At 44.4% G+C, this 18,318-nt stretch overlaps 1 protein-coding gene across 2 annotated transcripts in view; it reads left to right on the top strand.

Annotated features, from left to right (window-relative positions):
• The first annotated feature begins 1,268 nt into the window (after nt 1–1,268).
• The window catches only part of MRPS5 (mitochondrial ribosomal protein S5), a 123,464-nt gene continuing 106,414 nt past the window's right edge, over nt 1,269–18,318 (top strand). The window contains exons 1-2 of one of the 2 annotated variants that reach the window (XM_019480110.2): nt 1,269–1,291; nt 16,133–16,270. In XM_019480110.2, the coding sequence (XP_019335655.1) occupies nt 1,285–1,291; nt 16,133–16,270 (145 nt within the window). In that variant the 5' untranslated portion in view covers nt 1,269–1,284. Of the gene's footprint in view, nt 1,292–1,456; nt 1,566–16,132; nt 16,271–18,318 lie in introns of those variants that run through there. The other variant, XM_014598213.3, reaches the window with a different exon arrangement.

Below are 18,318 nucleotides of genomic sequence, written 5' to 3'. Positions count from 1 at the left end.
GGAGGTAGCCACGTTCAGCTTGCAGAAAAGGCAGTTAAGAGGGGACATGATAGCAGTCTGCAAATATCTGAAGTGGTGCCATAAAAAGTACCTTTTCCCTCTTGTTGCAGAGCATGACATGGACCAGTGGCTTGAAGTTACAGCAAAGTTGGTTGTAGACTGGATATCTGGAAAAAATTCTTTGCTACTGGAAGAGTGAGGCAGGGGAATAGACTGCCTATGGAAGTTATGGACTTCATCACTGGAGGTGCTCAAGGAAGAGGTTGGATAGCCACTAGTCAGGGATGATATAGACATAGCTCTGCCTATGTTCTACTGTGGGTACTTCTCAGGTTTCTGGGGTTTGCTGGCTGCCCCTTTCCGTTACATGTGTCAGGGTGTTTTTAAGCATCCCTGAGAAGCATTGGGTATTGGCTGCAGCCAAGGCTGGGGATTTTGACCATGCCTTTGCTCCTGTTGGCACTAAAACCCAGAGGTTCCTGGCTAGAGGGGTTTGTCCCTGTGCCCACGGTCAGACCAATTGCCATGCTTGGAGCCAGGAAGGAATTTAACACAGGGTCAGATGGGTACAGACTGTGGGGGGTTCTGCCTTCCTCTGTAGCAGTATGGCCCTCTACCTGGGACCTCTTGAGCATATATTAACAATGTGTTATACCAGTGGGATGTTGGCTGCTGTGGTTCCCCTGCTTCACCTATGGCTGGTTAGGGGGTTAGATCTGTGTTGTCGGGGTTAATGGCAATCTTAGAGTTTATTAGACTATAGATTTGTATGGGATGCTTTGGATAGGGATGATCCCGCCTCAGGCAGGGAGTTGGACTAGATCAGCTTATCAACCCATGGGTTTTGACCCACAAGTGGGTTGTAAGAATATATGAAAGTCGTAGGGATGTATGTGGTAGCCATGCTGGTCTGAGACAAAAAGAAATGCAAAAATCTAGAACGCTTGATTCCAAAATGATACCTTTTATTAGACCAACTGAGAAATTGCAAAGAAAAAAATTTAAAGCTTGCAGAAAAAGATTTTTAAAAAATTTATTTTTTTTTGCAATTTCTCACTTGGTCTAATAAAAGGTATCATTTTGGAACCAAGCGTTCTAGATTTTTGCATTGGTACAAGTCGTAGGAAGATTAATGCACCGACCAGCTAGAAACAGGCAATTAAGGTTGGCCGAAAGCGACGCAACGCGCACGCGCTACCCTCTCGGCTCCCGCCTGCATCACAAAACCGCGCGCCCACCCCGGTCACGTGCCCAAGCCAGGCAGTACGGCGGGCTGGGGGCCTAATGCGAGGTCCGTCACTTCATGGGTGGTGTCCAACGCATTGCCTGTAGCTTCGGCGGGCGCGGTGGGGGTGATGATGTGGGTCTGTGCTGAAGCAGCTGGTTCTGCTCCTGCTGCAGGGGCGGGGCGGTTTTTGTGAGCATCGGCTTCCTGCTTTCAACGTGGCTTTACGTCAGGCACTGGGTCGGGCGCTCCCGACGGTGGCCGAGAGGGACACGGGTCGCAGGCATGGCGGTGGTGGGGCGGCTGTGCGTCTCGGTGGCCTGGAGGGCAGCGTGGAGAGGTGACGCCTCCGTGTTCCTGCGGGGCCTCGCGCGGGGGTGGAGGGGCTGGCGCGGGAGCGGAGCCGCCTCTAGTGCGGCGCCCCCCCTCCCTACCTGGGTTTTGCTACCTGCTCTAGCCCCAGGGGCGGTGCGCCCTGGCCCAGTGCAGCCGGCCCGGCTGGGGGAGCTGCAGCCCTGAGGCCCACGTGCCAAAGGAGAGCTTGCAGGAAGCTGGAGATGAGGTGGGATGCTGCACCACACTGGGGTAGGGGTGCCTGTCCCCATGCATGTAGTGCCCTGGGGTGGGGTAGTGCCTGCTCACAGATGTAGTACACTGGGGTGAAGGAGTGCAGCCTGGGGGGCCCATTGCACCCCTCATATGTAGACCAGGCTGCTGTAGCCAGTGGGGCATACCGTCCTGGCTGTTCAGAAGCTGGACTGGCCTGCTGCAGGTAATGCAGGTCTAAATCCAAATATTTCTCTTGCATTACATTGTCCCTTCCAACCCTAATTTTCTATGATTCTCTATGATTTCACCAGCTTTATTTTTCATGCTGTGAGATGCTCATAATTTGAAACTTCAAATTTATGTGGAAAGAAGTTCCTGATTTTTACAAGGAATTCCCTAGGTAGTTGTTTCTACTTGTTGCAGGATCAAGAGGTATGTTGGCTAGTTGTTAAAAGAAACTGGATAAAAAGTTCTGAATAATCAAAAAAACCCCCAAAAAACAAAAAACCAACCCCGTTTTTGAGCAGGCACGGTAAATACGTTCCGTTCAAAGAAGTCTTACCACTTTGACGTGTTTCAAGTGAAAGGAAAGTGACTTGCTTTTGGGATGGAGGAATTACAGCTATGCCAATGAAATGCAAACACAAACATTCTACTCCAAACCCGAGGCAGACAAGGTTCTGATGCTTTCTTATTAGTGGAGCTTGGTAAACTGAAGATGCGGTTGGTCATGGAGGTATGCCTTGTAGCCAATACAAACTTATAGTTCAGTATACACTATGCATGTATTGCATCCCTATTTGTGTAAAGTTCAGCCATTCTAGTTAAAGTTCATTTGAAAGTAATGTTAGTTGAGGTTTATTGAGTCTGACAATACTTTGAAATGAACTTAAGCTACAGTGGTTGAACTTTTAAGTAGTATACTATGACAGATACAAAACATGTCTGTTCCTTTAAACTGAAGGGGCATATCACAGATATTTGAGTTTTAGTCCTGGGGTTAGTAGGTATCAAGTATGCTATTCCAACCTTCCTTACAAACCCATTCACCCTTGTTCTAGCTGTTTCCTAAAATGGGTCTGCCCATAATTTGCCTGCATTCTCTATATTATTTATGATCTGACCATAACCCACACAGGTTATCAGATGTAGTAGGCAGCCGTCGCTCCCCTGGGTCATCTCTCATAAGAAGCTTGATGAGCCATTTGTGGCTGACAAGCTCAAGACAAGCTGCGTTGCTCTTGATACAAGTTTCACAGATCCATGTGCTGTCTTAAGTTGGGGTCCAAATGTATAGCATACTGCTTTTCCTTTCTCACTTGCTTCCATCCTCTGAATCAAAGCTGTGTCATGTTGAGGTGCAGCCAGCGCCTGATGTTCCCTCCAAATTGGGCATGCTTCTTCCAGCTCTCTACATTGTTGTTGAATAACTTCATATCCTTTCTGCGCACATTGTGGTACCATCCTAGAGAGTGACCCTGCTTTCTAGAACCGTCTTAAATTTCAGTGTACAAAATATTCTTAAGCATACAGTCTTCTATTCTCCTGACATGGCCAATCCATTGCTAGATAGTGGTTTCTGAGTGTGTCAGTCCTACACACTGCAGTACCTCTGTGTTGGGTATTCTGTCTTTCCACTTTATTTTCAAGATCTTACACAGACATCTCATGTGAAAGTTGTTCAGTCTCTTGATATGCCTAGCATATGTAGTCCATATTTCTGAACCATATAGGAGGGATGACAGCACACAAGTCTTAGTAAGTGAGGTAGGACTGGACCTGAGGCAAGGGCTTGAGCAAGTGCTGCCCAGCTGGGGCAGAACAGGTGTGGGATGGAGCCGCAGCTTGTCGGGGTGGCAAGGGGGAGCCAGCTCCTACCGTTGCGTGCTGCTCATCTGGGAGCCGCTGGTCTGGCACTTGCCCGCTCATCCAGCGGCTCTTGCCACTGCTCCCACCACTCGTCCAGGAGGGCATGTGCCCCCGGATCTGCACAGGGTGGGCTGGGACCAGGGCTGCATGGGACTTTTCCTGGGCCAGCCCAGCCTGCCCTGCCCCACTTTGCACAGATCCAGTGGCACATGACCCCCCCTCCCCCCCCCATGCCTTCCTGGGTGAGTGGCGTGCAGCAGTGGGAGCGCCCCCCCCCTTCCCTACACCCCCAAACCAGCCACAGCTCTGTCCCATGCCCACCGCACCCTGGCTGGGCAGCGCTTGCCCCAACCCCAGCCCCAGTCTCACTCATACCACACCACGGGGGCCTTGATCTGTGCCCCACCCCTTCCCTCCCCTCCCCTCCCCTTCCACCACACCAGACTTACCAGCTGCATGCAGCTCTCCAAGCTGCCGGGTTGGTATCAGAAATCGGATTTGTATCGGATCCGTATTGGCCAATATGCCTCCTTAAAAATAGGCTATTGGTATCGGCCCTAAAAATCTCTATTGGTGCACCCCTAGAAGTTTGATTTGTTAGAAAAATCTATGAAAGTAGCCAAGTTCTTTTCCTTTTCCCGGTCTCCCAGGATTTACATGGGTAGAGGACTCTGGCTAGTCTGCAATGATTAGATTGGTCATTAAGGGAATAGACAATATTGTTTTCAGAGCAAAAGACTGATTCATTGTGAGGAAATTTTTTTGTCCCCAGAAAGTATAAAAGTAGGAACAGTATGAATGAGAATAATAATTCAAGGGAATGATTTTTTTTTTCCCCCTGTAATTTTAGTTCTTATCTCAATCACTCAAAAATGTTGCTAGGGAATTTGGCAAATTCTGGTTTGGAGAATAATTCTCCAAACTACTGCGCAGAATTGTCCAGAAGTGCTTCTGTTCATAGTGTGTACGTCAGACTATGATTTGGCTTCAGCACTAGGCACTTTCTTTACAGAGAAGAGACTTATTTTTCTCTTGGGTGTATTGTCATTAGTCAATGCATATTTCTGGGAGTTATGTATAACTTAAGTTATACATAAGTTTAAGTTAAAGCTGTGCCTGTTAATTTTCATGAAGTCTTGGTAAAAATCAAAGAAAGGAACTTTTAAACCTTGTGTCCTTTTGTGAGAGACAATGCACTTCTTGCTTAATAGTTCATACTGCCAGAGTTGGGTACCAAGAAGAACTGAGTCCCAACTGAATCTTAAAAGCCAACTGATAAAGGAGTGGGACAAGAAACAGTTGTTAAGAAACTTTCCCACATTATGTAAAATTCATTCTTTTCCTTTGAAAGTCAAGGTCCTGAGAGAGGCTGTAGGTCAGTGTTATTAGGTATGCTGCTGTTTTGGGCCCTGGACACTACAGAGCCAGTGGAACACTTTCTTCTGTCTTCCCAAGAGTCTCTCTGCCTCTTAATAGTGGAAGTGAAGGCTTCAGCTTGTCTGAAGCTGTAGTCCTTTGAAAGTTTTTTTTTTCCTTTCTCCCTTCCAGATAATGTAAAGCAAGGCCATTTGTAAATCTGTTTGCTTTTCTTCCTTAGAGCAGTGTAAAATTATGTAATGCATAACCTGTAACTATCCTGAAAACAAAGTCTTGACCCAGAAGGAGTGTGGCAGTCAAGAGAATTGTGTTTTACATGGGGGTAATTGTTCTTAAGAACTGACTTGTTTGTAAGTGATCTAGGAAGACTAAAAGGTTCTAGTTGCTTCCTAAATACTTTGACTAACTTTTGCCTTATTAGAACAGAGTTCCAAGGCCTTCTGACCTGTTCTTTTTCCTTTATCCCTTGGGTCTAGTCATCAGGTATACTCTATCCAGAGGGTACTAAACAGTGGTCCATGGACTACTGTGCCCTTTGCCTTCCTCTTCTTTCATTAAAAGCTCTATAACAAGGGTGTCAGACATATAGCCCATGGGCCAGGTCTGGCCCATGGAGCCTTGCCATCTAGCCTCTGGTACTGCCCCTGGGTTTGACCAGATGCACATGGGACATGACATGCACCAGTCCAGCCCTGCAGGCAAGGATTGGGTGGCACGTGTGGCACAGATCCTGGAGCAGTCGGAACAGGTACCATGTATGGTCTAGTCCTGCTCAGGGCGTGTAGAACAGATCCCAGGCTGCCTGGGGCAGGCACCACACTGCATATGGTGCTTGCCGTGGCTGGACTGTACCACATGCAGCACCTGCTCTAAGGCACATGCTGCACACGGTGTTCATCCTAGCAGCTCTTGAGACCCACACTTCAGTGAACTGGCTGGAGCAGGTGCTATATATGGCACAGTCCCAGAGCTGCTGGGGCAGGCATCATGTGCGGAGTGTATCCTGGAGTGGGTACTATGTATAGTACGGTACCTGATCCAGGTGGTCCGGGTTCTGTGCTGACTGCCCCTGGCTGGACTCTGCTGCATGCAGCCTCTATTCGAGTCGCTCCGGAATCCACCCCACATGCAGCACAGGTCTCAGATCAGCTGGAGCAGGCATTGGGGGAAGGGGTCCGTGGGCTGATCCAGCTATGGACTGGTCTCACATCGCACATTTGGCCCACAGGGACCGGATGAGTTTGACACCCCTACTTTATAGTAAGTGTATATAGTGATTGACAAAAAATATTGAAGGTAGGAACCACCACTTGATCACATTGGGCACTCTTATACATGCTCCGGGGGAGAGCAGTGCTTTAATTAGAGTGGCTGTGGGAGTCGCTCTAAATTGCTGCTGTGTCTCTTGTATCAGTGTCCCCACACTTAAATGGCAGTGGCGTGCTTGAACTAAACCTTGTTCAATAGTGGCAAGGGTTCAAGCACCCCACCACCATTTTTAAGTGCAGGGATGCTGATACATGAGACACAGAAGGCTGTTGGAGCACAGCAGCTACCATGCTCCAGCAGACTCAATTAATCCCTGACTAAGTTCCAGATTAATTGAGTCTGCTCCAATGTGCTGGAATTCCACTGCATCGGAGAAGTCTCGATGCTTGTGTATGTCATTACCCAGTGATTGTGTGTGCACTTCGGCACTGCAGAATTATTTCCCGCCACATGGAGCTTTCTTTGCACGGTGCAATTCTCAGCTGCAGAGAGAAAAACCCCGATGCAAAGGAGTTCCCGCCGCTCGCATGCAAATTTGTACCCCATTATTGGCTGTTCCTAAATTATTCCCACGTGGCGGCTAGCAATTGGCTTGCTAGCCGTATAAGAGGCTTGAGCAGTTTCCGCCCAAGTCGGAGATCTCCGGGGAGGACCTCATTTAGGAGGACTCCACATCCATCTCGTGGAGAACTCTGGGCCACGTGGTAGAGCCTAGCAAACTCTGTGCGTGTCTTGGAGCCGACCGGTGGCTTGATCACCCATCAAGAGTCTCTCCCCGTCACCGGATGATCCTTGACGTAACCCTGCCCTGCACGCTCGTTGAGAGTCACAGCATGGACTCTTGTATCGGTTTAAAGAGCTCTCATTGTTCGAGTTTTTCTTCTTTTCTTCTTTTCTCCTGTCTACAACTGTAACCAAGCAAGTTTTCCTGCCTGCACCGCGACCATCTACGGTGTAAGTAAAATAATCTTTAATCAACCTCCACGCGTCAGTGCCTATTTCTAGTTCACTGTGCCGACTTCCCCGGCCCACGTGCCCGGGCTGCTGGCCACAGCCCCTCGGCCGTGACAGTGTATAGGTGCCCCTTAATCTTAAACTTGTATTTTCAGATGTGAAAACAAAGCGTCAGTTCCAAGTTTTATTGGGATAGTTTACATTCTGAATAAAAAATATGTGTTTGTACCAGTGTTGTCAAATCTTCACATATATATTTGAGTTCTTGTTATTTTCTTGAGAGCTCATGAGCTGATTTAAAAAAAAAAAATACAACCCTACAGTTTCTCCTGAAATAACTGTTGTGGTTAATTGCAGCATGCATTGCTTTGCGATTTGTGTTTAAATATATTCTTCCTGCTCAGAACACAGGTTATCATTTTGCTTATTGGTTTTTGCATGGATGAAAGATGGCATAAAATACATGAGGTGAACAAGTTTATTGCCTACTAGAAGTTAGGTTAATTAGATGTGATATTTTCAGAACCGTACTCTTGGCATTTTCACATACATTAACTTTTCAAGGATGTTGTGATTATTTCATGCTAGAGCTTTCCATTCAGAACCCTGGAATTACATTCAGCCTATTTTAACCCAAGTTCTAATTTTAACTAAGTAATAGTCATCTAGATGGCTCTTTGATAAGGTTTCTTTTCAATTTGGATCTTACTGCTTAAACCAGCTCCGTGCAGTGGTTTCATTCTTTTTTGTATTTAACTTAGGTAGAAAACAATTATAGGTGAGGGGGGAAGTTATTTAAACAGCTGCTGGTTGTAAAAATGAATTAGTGCTCAGATGACTGATCGCCACATTTCATAGCGAGTAAAATGCATGAATGTTGAAAGTGCTTGATCTTAACACTATACTGAGATACTACTTACAGGGGTGGAAAGCAAGTGAAGGTATAGGCAAACCTGCAGGCTTGATTCTTGATGACATGCATCCTGTAAGTCAGTGGTCAGTGGTTCTCAACCTTTTTGGACTTGAGGAACCCCTCACTGGACTTGAGATACCCCCCCCCCCCCCCCAACTTTGTGAATTGAGTGGCACCCAGTTTCAAAACCTAAATCATATATATGGATTCCCTGAGCAGCAGCAGGGGCAGCAGCATGGGGTTGTGCCCCTCGCCGCTGCCATGTGCACAGAGGATGCATTGCCAGGGCAGTGCAAGGCTCACAGCGGCAAAGGAGCTTCCCTGTGCAGCCCTGCTGTTCCCTGCAGCATCAGGTCACACCTGCTGAGCTGCAAAGGCCCCAAGGGAAGGCAGCAGGCAGAAGCCCAAGCCCATAACAGGCAGCCCACGCCCACCCTGTGCATAGACCCTGGGGGGGCATGGGTCCCCCATTTCCTCTAGGAATGTGTGCAACGGGAGGGAGCCAGCCCCACCCACCCCCACCTGAGCCTGCAGGGGAGCTAGGCTCTGTGCTCTGCTCCACTGCAGCAGCCACCACCTCCTGCCAGGGGAGGAGCCTTTCATTTTAATCAGATTTTGAGGGGTTTATCAAAGCTATTTTTTTATCAGAGAATTTGCGATGTTTTATCAGGGAAAACCAGGATCCCTGATGATTAGTTTGGCACTGTCCCCAGGAGGTGGAACCAGACCAGGTTGTCCTGCACCTGATCTGTATATAAATTGTGACTTGTTTGGTTTTGCTGGGACCCAACCCAATGAACTATACGGTAAATGCATCACTTCTGGATGAACCATGTCCATGAGTACTTTTCTATAGCTATGTTTATTTCAAGGTCAATGTTTTCAGATTTGCTCCTGACTTCTATGTGCTCAGGAAGAGCAGGGTCTGACAGTAAGGCGGGTGGGAGGGCACTGCAGGCAGAAGTTGTGGGGGTCAGAAGGCAAAGGGCCAACCTGACACCCCTTCCCCCCCCAAAAAATTATTTTCCCTGGTGTAGTACTGGGAAGGGGACAAATTCAAGACTTATCTTCAATAATTAGATTCTGTACCTGGAAAATTATATCAAACATACATTTTCCATATGTAGAATCTAATTATTCCGGGGTTGTGTTATAATCAGGGTAATCTTATACGAGTAAATATGGTAGTTGAGTATATGGCAGGGCAATAAATGCTGTATATTTTTGTATTCCAAGACATTGTATTACCGAGATGTGACTTTTCAAACTATTTCTCTTCCACAAATTCTTTTCTGCTTCTACTTTTTAAAATGTCTGTTCTGTTTGTGAGAGTAAACGTACAGCAGTATGTATAGTATAGTATATTAAATACCAATATTCATTGTTTCAGACTATGGGAATGGTGTTTTTCTGCTGTGGCTTCCTCTATCCCACCTCGAATTGGAGACCAAGAAGCTGTTCATAAAATAGAAAAAAAATGGTCATCCCTAAATAGTTAATTTTTATTCACAGCTCAAAGGCAAGAATTCCCTAGATGTAACTTGCATCAACATAGATTGTTCTCCTGGTAACAGTCTCTGAAATACAAGATAAAATCCATACCACGCGTCCCTAGGAGTTTTGTAACTGAATTCATTGGAATCAAGACATCCCTTGGGAATGTTTAAGAACTTCTTAGAGTAGGAAAGGCCAAGACGGGTACCTTTTTCTTCTGACAGGTGACACCCAATCACCAAACCTCTTAAGATCAGTGTGACTGCTCTACCTGTTGTTTTTTCCTGCTAAAATGCCAGTCTCTCTCTGACTTCAGCTTCTCCCTCCCTTGATGCTTGACTCTTTCATCTATATCCTCCTTAATTCTAGTTGAAATTCAGTTTCCATATTGTTCATTCTGTCACTTGTGTTATGGTACTTTGTTTTGAACTAACTCCATTGTTCACTGTCTTAATCACTCTCCTCGGCTGCTTTTTACCAAATGCTGTTGTTAGTTGTTTGTTTTTTTTATTGCCATTTGTTTATTTTATAATCTCTACATTCATTTTTTTTGACAGCTGTTTGCACCTTAAATTTGGAAGAAGTTAAACTGATATTTAGTGTGCAAATAAAGGCATGAAATCAAAATAATGACATATTTTTGCTAAGGAGGGTGGTTCCTGTGCCCTCTTATATTTTGGTTTTCAAATAAATGCTTTTATTTCTTTTGATGTGCAGCTCAACAGTACAGTTTTGTACTGTATGATTTTGAAGGATGTATACGAGTGAACTAGTCCAAATGCAAGTGATGTGTGGGTGGCATAGCAATGGTTTATTCCCTGTGATACCCTGGATACACCAGAAGAGTCTAGTTCAGAATGACATGCTGCCCATGGCCCCAAGAAGCAATTTAATTTTTCCTCTCAGATTCAATAGCAACATTTGATTTTTAGTTATGCTGGCTTAACAAGGTAGGTTTTCTTAGAAAAGTGAAAAATGAAGTCTTATTTAACTGCTGCTTATTTGTGTGAAGGAACTTTTTCTATCGGTAGAGGCAGTACTCAGGTACACGGAAAGATTGTTATTACAGAATTAAAAGAATTATCAATTTTGTTGATAGGGGAAATTAATTGTACCATTTTATAAGTAGCATTTGAGGTACAACAAGATTCATAAAAGTTAAGACAGGTTGGGTGGGATTTATCAAGTCACTTTGAAATTATTTTCCTGATACTAGCATCTTCACAGCTGTAGAAGATTAAAGATTGTAACAAGAGAAATTAGAAGTACTGTACTACAAAATAATATGAATTGAAATTAGTTTGGAGATAAATGGCTGACTTCTTAAAAGTACTCTCCCTAATTGCATGAGAGTCCAACAAAAATAAATTTATTTATAATTACCATGAAAAATTGTTTCACCGAACTTTAATCCTATATATAGATTTATTATCTAAGCCTGTAGATTTATTTAAAACAAATCTTGAAAATATGAAACCCTCGACCAAGTATTTTTTTTGGTTTATTTAAAAGAGTATTATCTACAGCAGCATGGTAAACACTTTTTGGCAGGCATACCACAAGGTGAGTCCCGCAATTCTCCCAGGGTGCCACTCCAATCCATTTTGCCTGTTTGATCTGCTGCTCTGCTTTCTGCTTGCTGTCCTGTTATTATGTTTCCTACTCCTTCCCTGGTCTGCCATATACTACACAGAGAGGCTAACTGTGCTACTTTTGGCCATCCCTTATCTATGGCTAGGAACCTACTGTAAACATGATTTCGCAGTTTTCATGGGAATTGTGAAAAATGGCAGTTTCCACAATTTCGCGTGTAATCGCTGGGGGGAAAAACTTACTAAAAATAAAATGCTGCACCCTAATGTAAGGTAGCGGCTGCTTTGGCCTGGCTTCACACCCCGCTGGGTGCAGGGGTAGAAGCCACCGGCACAAAGGAGAGCAGCCAAGATGGTGGCTGCTCCCTCCATTGCTGATTGCCTGAGAGGGCGGCCTTTTGTGCAGCCCCATCCCTGAGGGGCAGGGCTGCATGAAGGGCAGCCTTCTTGGCCACTCAGCGGCAAGGGGTGGACCTACTGTGACCCCTTTAGCCAATCAGCTGTGGACCTTCAGCCAAGCGAAGGGGAGGGGAGTGAAAAAAAATGGTGAAAATGGTGGCCAGAGCTGCCATCTGCCCATGAATTGCCCATCTACCATGTCAATTTGGATAGATCCCTTTATAAGGCATATAGTGTTCTACTTTAGATCACCAGCCTACATAATTAAATTAGTAGAAAATTGGAACCTAATGTCTTCAAGGTTTGAATAGTAGTCTACATATCCTGTATGTATTTTATAACATAGTTTGAACTACGTTTGAAATGTGTCAAACCTCATCAAATTTGATCAGATATTTAAGAATAAGGTGATATTTTTCTATTTTTATTTCCTTTAATACTTCTTTAGAAACCAGCTTATTTTTTGAAAGTTTATAGGATCTTAAAATATTTTCATAATAGGATATTTAGCAATTAACGTCCCATAGATGAAAATAGAAATAAGTAAACATATTTTATTTAAAATAATGCTTTGGGAATATATTTTAATGTCTATGACAGATGCAGGACTCAGGGTGGTCATATATATTGTCATTTGCTTAGGAGACTTCATCACTGTCTTTGAAAAATGGATCATTACATCAGTATTGGAAGTTCCACATTTTGTTATTCCTTAATTTTTTAAATCAAGCAGGAGACATTATGAAGAAGTCTATCAGCATACTGGACTCCATTAGAAGGAGTGTTGCCAGCAGATCGGGGAAGTGCTACTCACAAACAGAAGAATTGGTGGGGAGTGTAGTATGGTGGGAGGGAACTTGGGCAGCAGTGGCCACGAGATTATTTGAGTTCAGGAGGCTGAGGAAAGGAAAGAAGGAGAGCAGCAGGGTAATGACCCTGGGCTCCAGAAACTCAGGCTTTGACTTGGGGAACAGATGGGTAGGATCCCCTGGGAGGCCAATCAAAGGGGAAAAGGAGTCCAGGAGAGCACATTGTATTTTAAAGGAACCTTACTTGAGGGTGCAGGAACAAACCATCCCAATGCTCATGAAGACAGGCAGGTATGGCAGAAAACCAGCTTGGATTAGCAGGGATCACTTTAGTGAGCTAAAACACAAAAAGGAAGCTTACAAGTAGAGGAAGCTTCGACAAATGACCAGGGAAGAGTATAAGAGGATTACTTAGGCATGCAGGAATAAAATCAGAAAGGTCAAAGCACAGCTGGAGTTGCAGCTAGCAAGGGATTTTTTCCTGGTGAAAGGTAACAAGAAGAGTTTCTACAAATGTGTCAGCAACAAAAGACAGATAAGGAAAGTGTAGGTTCCTTGTTGAATGGGAGAGGCAATTAGTGACAGATGATGTAGAAAAGGCTGATATACTCAATGCCTTTTTCACCTCAGTTTTCAAGGGCAAAATCAACTCCCAGACTACTGCACCTGGCAGCATAGTTTGGGGAGGAGGTGAGCAACCGGCAGTGGCAAAAGAACAGGTTAGGGACTATTTAGAAAAGCTGGATGTGTACAAGTCCATGAGATGGATCCAGTGCACCCAAGAATGCTAAGGGAGATGGCTGATGTGATTACAGAGCCACTGGCTGTTATCTTTGAAAACTTCTGCAATCGAGAGAAGGCCTAGATAATTGGAAAAGTGCAAGTACAGTGCCAATCTTGAAGAAAGGGAAGAAGAAGGATCCAAGAAACTACAGACTGGTCAACCTCACTTTAATCCCCAGAAAAATCATGGAGCAGGTCCTCAAGGAATCCATTTCTAAATACTTAGTGGAGGAGAAGGTAATGAGGAACAGCCAGCATGGATTCACCAAGGACAAATCATGCCTAACCAACCTAATTGCCTTCTATGAGGAGATGACTGGCTCTGTGGATGTGGGAAGAGCAATGGACAGGATATACTTTGACTTTAGCAAGGCTTTTGATATGGTCTCCCAAAACATTCTTGCAAGCAAGCTAAGGAAGTACAGGTTGGGTGAATGGACTGTAAGGTGGATAGAAAACTGGCTGGATCATCAGGCTTAAGGAGTAGCATTCAGTGGCTTGATGTCTGCTTAGCAGCCAGTATTAATTGAAGTGTCCCAGGGGTCAGTTCTGGGGCCGGTTTTGTTCAATATCCTCCTCAACAACCTGGAAGATGGGATGGAGTACACAATCTTAGTAACTTTTCAGATGACACTAAGCTAGATGGAGTAATAGATACACTGCAGTGTAGGGTTAGGATTCTGAGAGACCTCAAGAAATTGGAGGAATGGGGCCAAGAGAAATCTCATGAAGCTTAATAAGGACAAGGGCAAAGTCCTGCACTTAAGCTTGAATGATCCCTGTGCTGGTACAAGCTGGGGACTGACTGGCTAAGCATCAGCTCTTCAGAAAAGGACCTGGAGTTTACAATGGAAAATAGGCTGAATACGAGCCAACAGTGTGCCCTTTTTGGAAAGAAGGCTAATAGCATACTGGACTGCCTTAGTAGTATCATTGCCAGTGAGCACAGTAATTGTTCCCCTCGATTCAGCACCGGTGAGGCCATATCTGGAGTACTGTGTCCAGTTTTGGGCCTCCCACTACAGAAAGGATGTGGACAAATTGGAAAGAGTCCTGCAGAGGGCAATGAAAATGCTGCGGGAGCTGGGGCACGTGACTTATGACAGGCTGAGGCAACTTGGCTTGTTTAGCCTGGAGAAAAGATGCCTGAGGAGGGATTTAATAGCAGCCTTCAACTACCTGAAGGGGTTACAAGAAAGATGAGGCTGGATTGTTCTCAATGGTGGCAGATGACAGCACAAGGAGCAATGGTCTCAAGTTGCAGGAAGGGAAGTTTAGGATAGATATTAGGAAAAATTCTCTTGTGAGGAGAGTAGTCAAGCACTGGAACAGGCTACCCAGAGAGACTGTGGAATCTCCATCCTTGGAGATTTTTAAGATCTGGGTAGGCAAAGTCTTTGCTTGGGATGATCTACTTGGGGCTGGTCCTGCTTTGAGCACAGGGTTCAACTGGATGGCCTGATGTCCCTTCCAACCCTAACTTTCTATAATTGTATGTTCAATCTAAGAATCCAGTTCCTTTATGAGGATGCAGAAATATGTGTGTTTTTTCTTGGTATATAGTTTGTGGGTAACTACAGATTGATATATTTTTTTAAGAGTAGCGGTCATTTTGTTATAAAACTACATACTATTTTCAGTGTATGTTCATTAGTGAGAAAATAAAGGTGAGCAATGCCTCATGACTCAGCTCACATTTAAAGAAACACTATGCAAGGCAGTAAATGGAAATATACCCTCATTCAGTTACTTAAAGCAATAGCTTAAGCCAAGGCAAACAAAGCTTGTACAAGTCTCCTGAAGGTCAGCTGGGACTACATGAGCAGTAAGTCAGGTGCATTCCTTTGACAGATCGGTGGCCTCAACACCCATATATTTAAATTTAGGGACTGGGCATGAAAGCAGGTAAGATGCAGTCAAGTGCAGTGTTAGTCTTCTGGAGGCCAGGCTGATTCTGCTGTACCTAAGTGCTAAACAATATACTGCTTTAAAGATCAATATCATGACCTTCAGTTGCATCTAAAAGTCACTGAGGAAACAAATGCACTTCCCTGGAGCATTAGTATGACATGCTGCACTAATAAAATAACTGCTGTATCTGCATCATCTGTATTGGTCCTTAAGATATAATGCTGTGTAAGGCACATTGCAGTCTTGAGTGATTGACTAGATTAGGATAAGAGAAGGACTGTCATTGTATCTGAGGGAAGTGCTTCTGGCCACTTCAGCTATAAGCAATTGGGAATGTGTAAACTCACCCAAAGCTGAGGGGTCCTGCTCCCCTTTATGTATGACATTCATCCTGCTATACTTCCTCTAAACTGACCGCATCAAAGGCAGCCTTTTTGTAAACCCTGTTGTAGCCCTCATTAACACATTGTGTGGGCATTAGAATTATGGTTTTGGGGAGGGCTGATTTTATCTGGATTTTCTTCACAGAGCACAGTTTTCTGTGATGTATTTACTGTCAATAATGTCCAGTAATACTTGATAGTTGGAGAGTATTCCTCCTCTTTTGTATGGTAGTTTTCCACTGTGTTAGAAATCCTCTGCTGATCATTTTAAATTTCATTAGCATGTCTTCTATGATACTCATCCTTATTCTATTTCTGCCCACCCTCCCAACTGGAGGCTGGGGTGGTGTGGGCACTGAGGTGTATGGTTGATGTTTAGAGGTCTTAGTTCAAGGCCCTAACAGAATCACTTACAGCATGGCCGTGTCAGATTCCAACAGATCTGAATTCTGCTAAATACTTTGTCACAGCAACAAGTAAATGAGAGAAGGACCCACCCAAAAAGTGGAGATCCACCCAGATAATTATGTCTTCAACAAAAATGAGCAGTTTAAGGCTTTATGAAAGATAAAAGTAGCTTCACAATTTTGTATCTTCACCTACAGGCTACATCTCGCTACCAGTCAACGGGAGTGGCTGTCGATATACGAACTTAAGGTGGGCACTGCAGACACATTGTTACATTTCTGCTCCATGCGGTGTGACTGTACAGCAAAGCAGGCAAAGCAGTTTCTTCAACAAATGTAAGTCTTAAAAATGCATCACATTCTGTAACGTTGAGAACAGGGTTTGTCCAGCTCTGATCTGTTTCTTGAACAGATGTTGTCAACATGAAATTCCTTTTATTGTTAACATTTTTGCCAACTTGAGTAACAAACATTGCTATTGTTGCAGTTAGGCAGAGGAAAATAAGAAGTTTTCTTTTCTTTTCTTTTTTTTGATTTGCTTACTGTGTGCATGTGGTCACTTTAATAGTTTTCCCTTTGTAATCCATGAAGGTCTAGTTCATATCCCAGTGAAATCATTCCATATACCTCAGGCAGAATTGGGTGGGCGCTTGCATTTCCCTTTTTTGTGTCAGGTATTTTGCCAAAAGCAAATATCAGGGGAGCAAAAATCCATTGTAAATTCACCTCCTTCCACTTGCTTCCCCTGGTGCTTGCTGTGCCTCCTCCTCCCTCCCCCGCCCCCCACAACTGCTTGATCTATATGGCATCTCTGTCTTCAGGCATGGAGCAGGGCCAGGGAGTAGAGGCTCCCCTGCTTCTGTACAGTCTTCCCTGTACTCCCCCTACCCCAAACTGGATGATTTCCCCCACATTTCCTTCCCTTCCCCATTCTGCATTTCTCCTGCCCACAATCTCCTCACACCTCGCAGTCTCCTCTGGGTCCAGGCTGGAGCCACAGCCAAAGCTGCAGCAGCCACCTGCCCTGAGCCATAATTGAATCCTATGATGAGGTTTCTTTTTCCTCGTATTGAACAGGAGGAAAAACCGTGTCTTGGTTTCAAATGAATACAGTAATTTGGCTGTCTGGTAAGGTGCATCCTTCTCTTGTTTCACATAGTTAAGCAAAGAGCTCCTCCATGCTTCTAGATGAGTCTGTTGGCATCAGATATAGGAGACTGAAAGTCCTGTGTTTCAGAATAAGATTTTTATCTTGTTTTATTTTTATTACCCAATAAGATCTGTCCAAGCATGGCAGTCTGGGCCAAATATTGCAGCAGTAGAGAAATATAATGTACAGTATGTCTTCATTTTAAAATGCTATGTTTCCTTACTCTGTAAGCCACTGATTTCCTTCCTTAATATTATGAAGATAGATATTAAAAAAGAGAAAATGTCATGCATAATATTTGGTTCCAGAAAATAATTTTTCGCATTTCACAGCAGTCAACTGAACTATATAAAGAACAGGCTTTACTGGAACCTAGAGAGAAAAAGAAATGGCTTTCTCTCCGCAAAACCATAATACACTTAATTTGGAAATATGGAATTGTTCGACTGATTTCAAGCAGAAGCCAACCTTTCATAGTTTCTTTACTAATAGGATCATAACGTATTTATTCTTGGCTGGTACTGTTCCAATTATGATTCCCATAACATTCAGTGTATCCAAGCGAAGAAAGAAATATCCACATTTCAGAAAGATAATAACGGCCAATTTTTGTGCAGCTCCATATGTGCCTCTCTTGCAAATCATTGGCATATTTACATTGAGGTCTTCAGGCCCAATGTGTCTTATTTCACCTATCCTACCTCAGCGTATGGAGAGGCAGAATATGGGGCTGCACAAAGTGTAGCAGGTGAGTGGACTCTGTAGGATTTTTGGGGAGCAAGCAAATGCTGGTTCAAAGGAGTTGGAGCAGTAGGGTTTGTGAGATCTCTAGCTGGAAGATGAAGGTGACTCAGAGCTTGAATGGCATCTAGTTTTTGAGCTCAGTGTGGAGAGCCTGCATATGATGGGGAAAAGGGAAAGGGACAGGTCAGTGCCTGGGGGAAGCAAGCAGACTGATCTAGAAGAAGGTCAAAACAGCTGTTTTCTGTAGAGCATATTGGGGCTAGATGGGCATTGTCCAAGGAAGCTAAGGACAGCTGAGTTTTTTGTGGATAAAGTCTGAGTAGAAGATCTGGATGGCTAAATGGAAGTGTAACTGGAGGTGCACTTTGGAGATCTGTAGAGATGCTATGATGTCTGGGGCACGTGGGACTGACCTGGTGGGTGAAGGGGGATATGGGGCCTCACTCGTTCCTGGTTAAGGGTCTATCGCCAATATTGGTCTCATTGGCTT

The sequence above is a fragment of the Alligator mississippiensis genome, chromosome 1 (genome assembly GCF_030867095.1).
Source record: "Alligator mississippiensis isolate rAllMis1 chromosome 1, rAllMis1, whole genome shotgun sequence".
Taxonomy (NCBI): Eukaryota; Metazoa; Chordata; order Crocodylia; family Alligatoridae; genus Alligator; species Alligator mississippiensis.
Note: the sequence above shows the minus strand (reverse complement) of the source record. Positions and strands in the feature narration are given on the sequence as shown.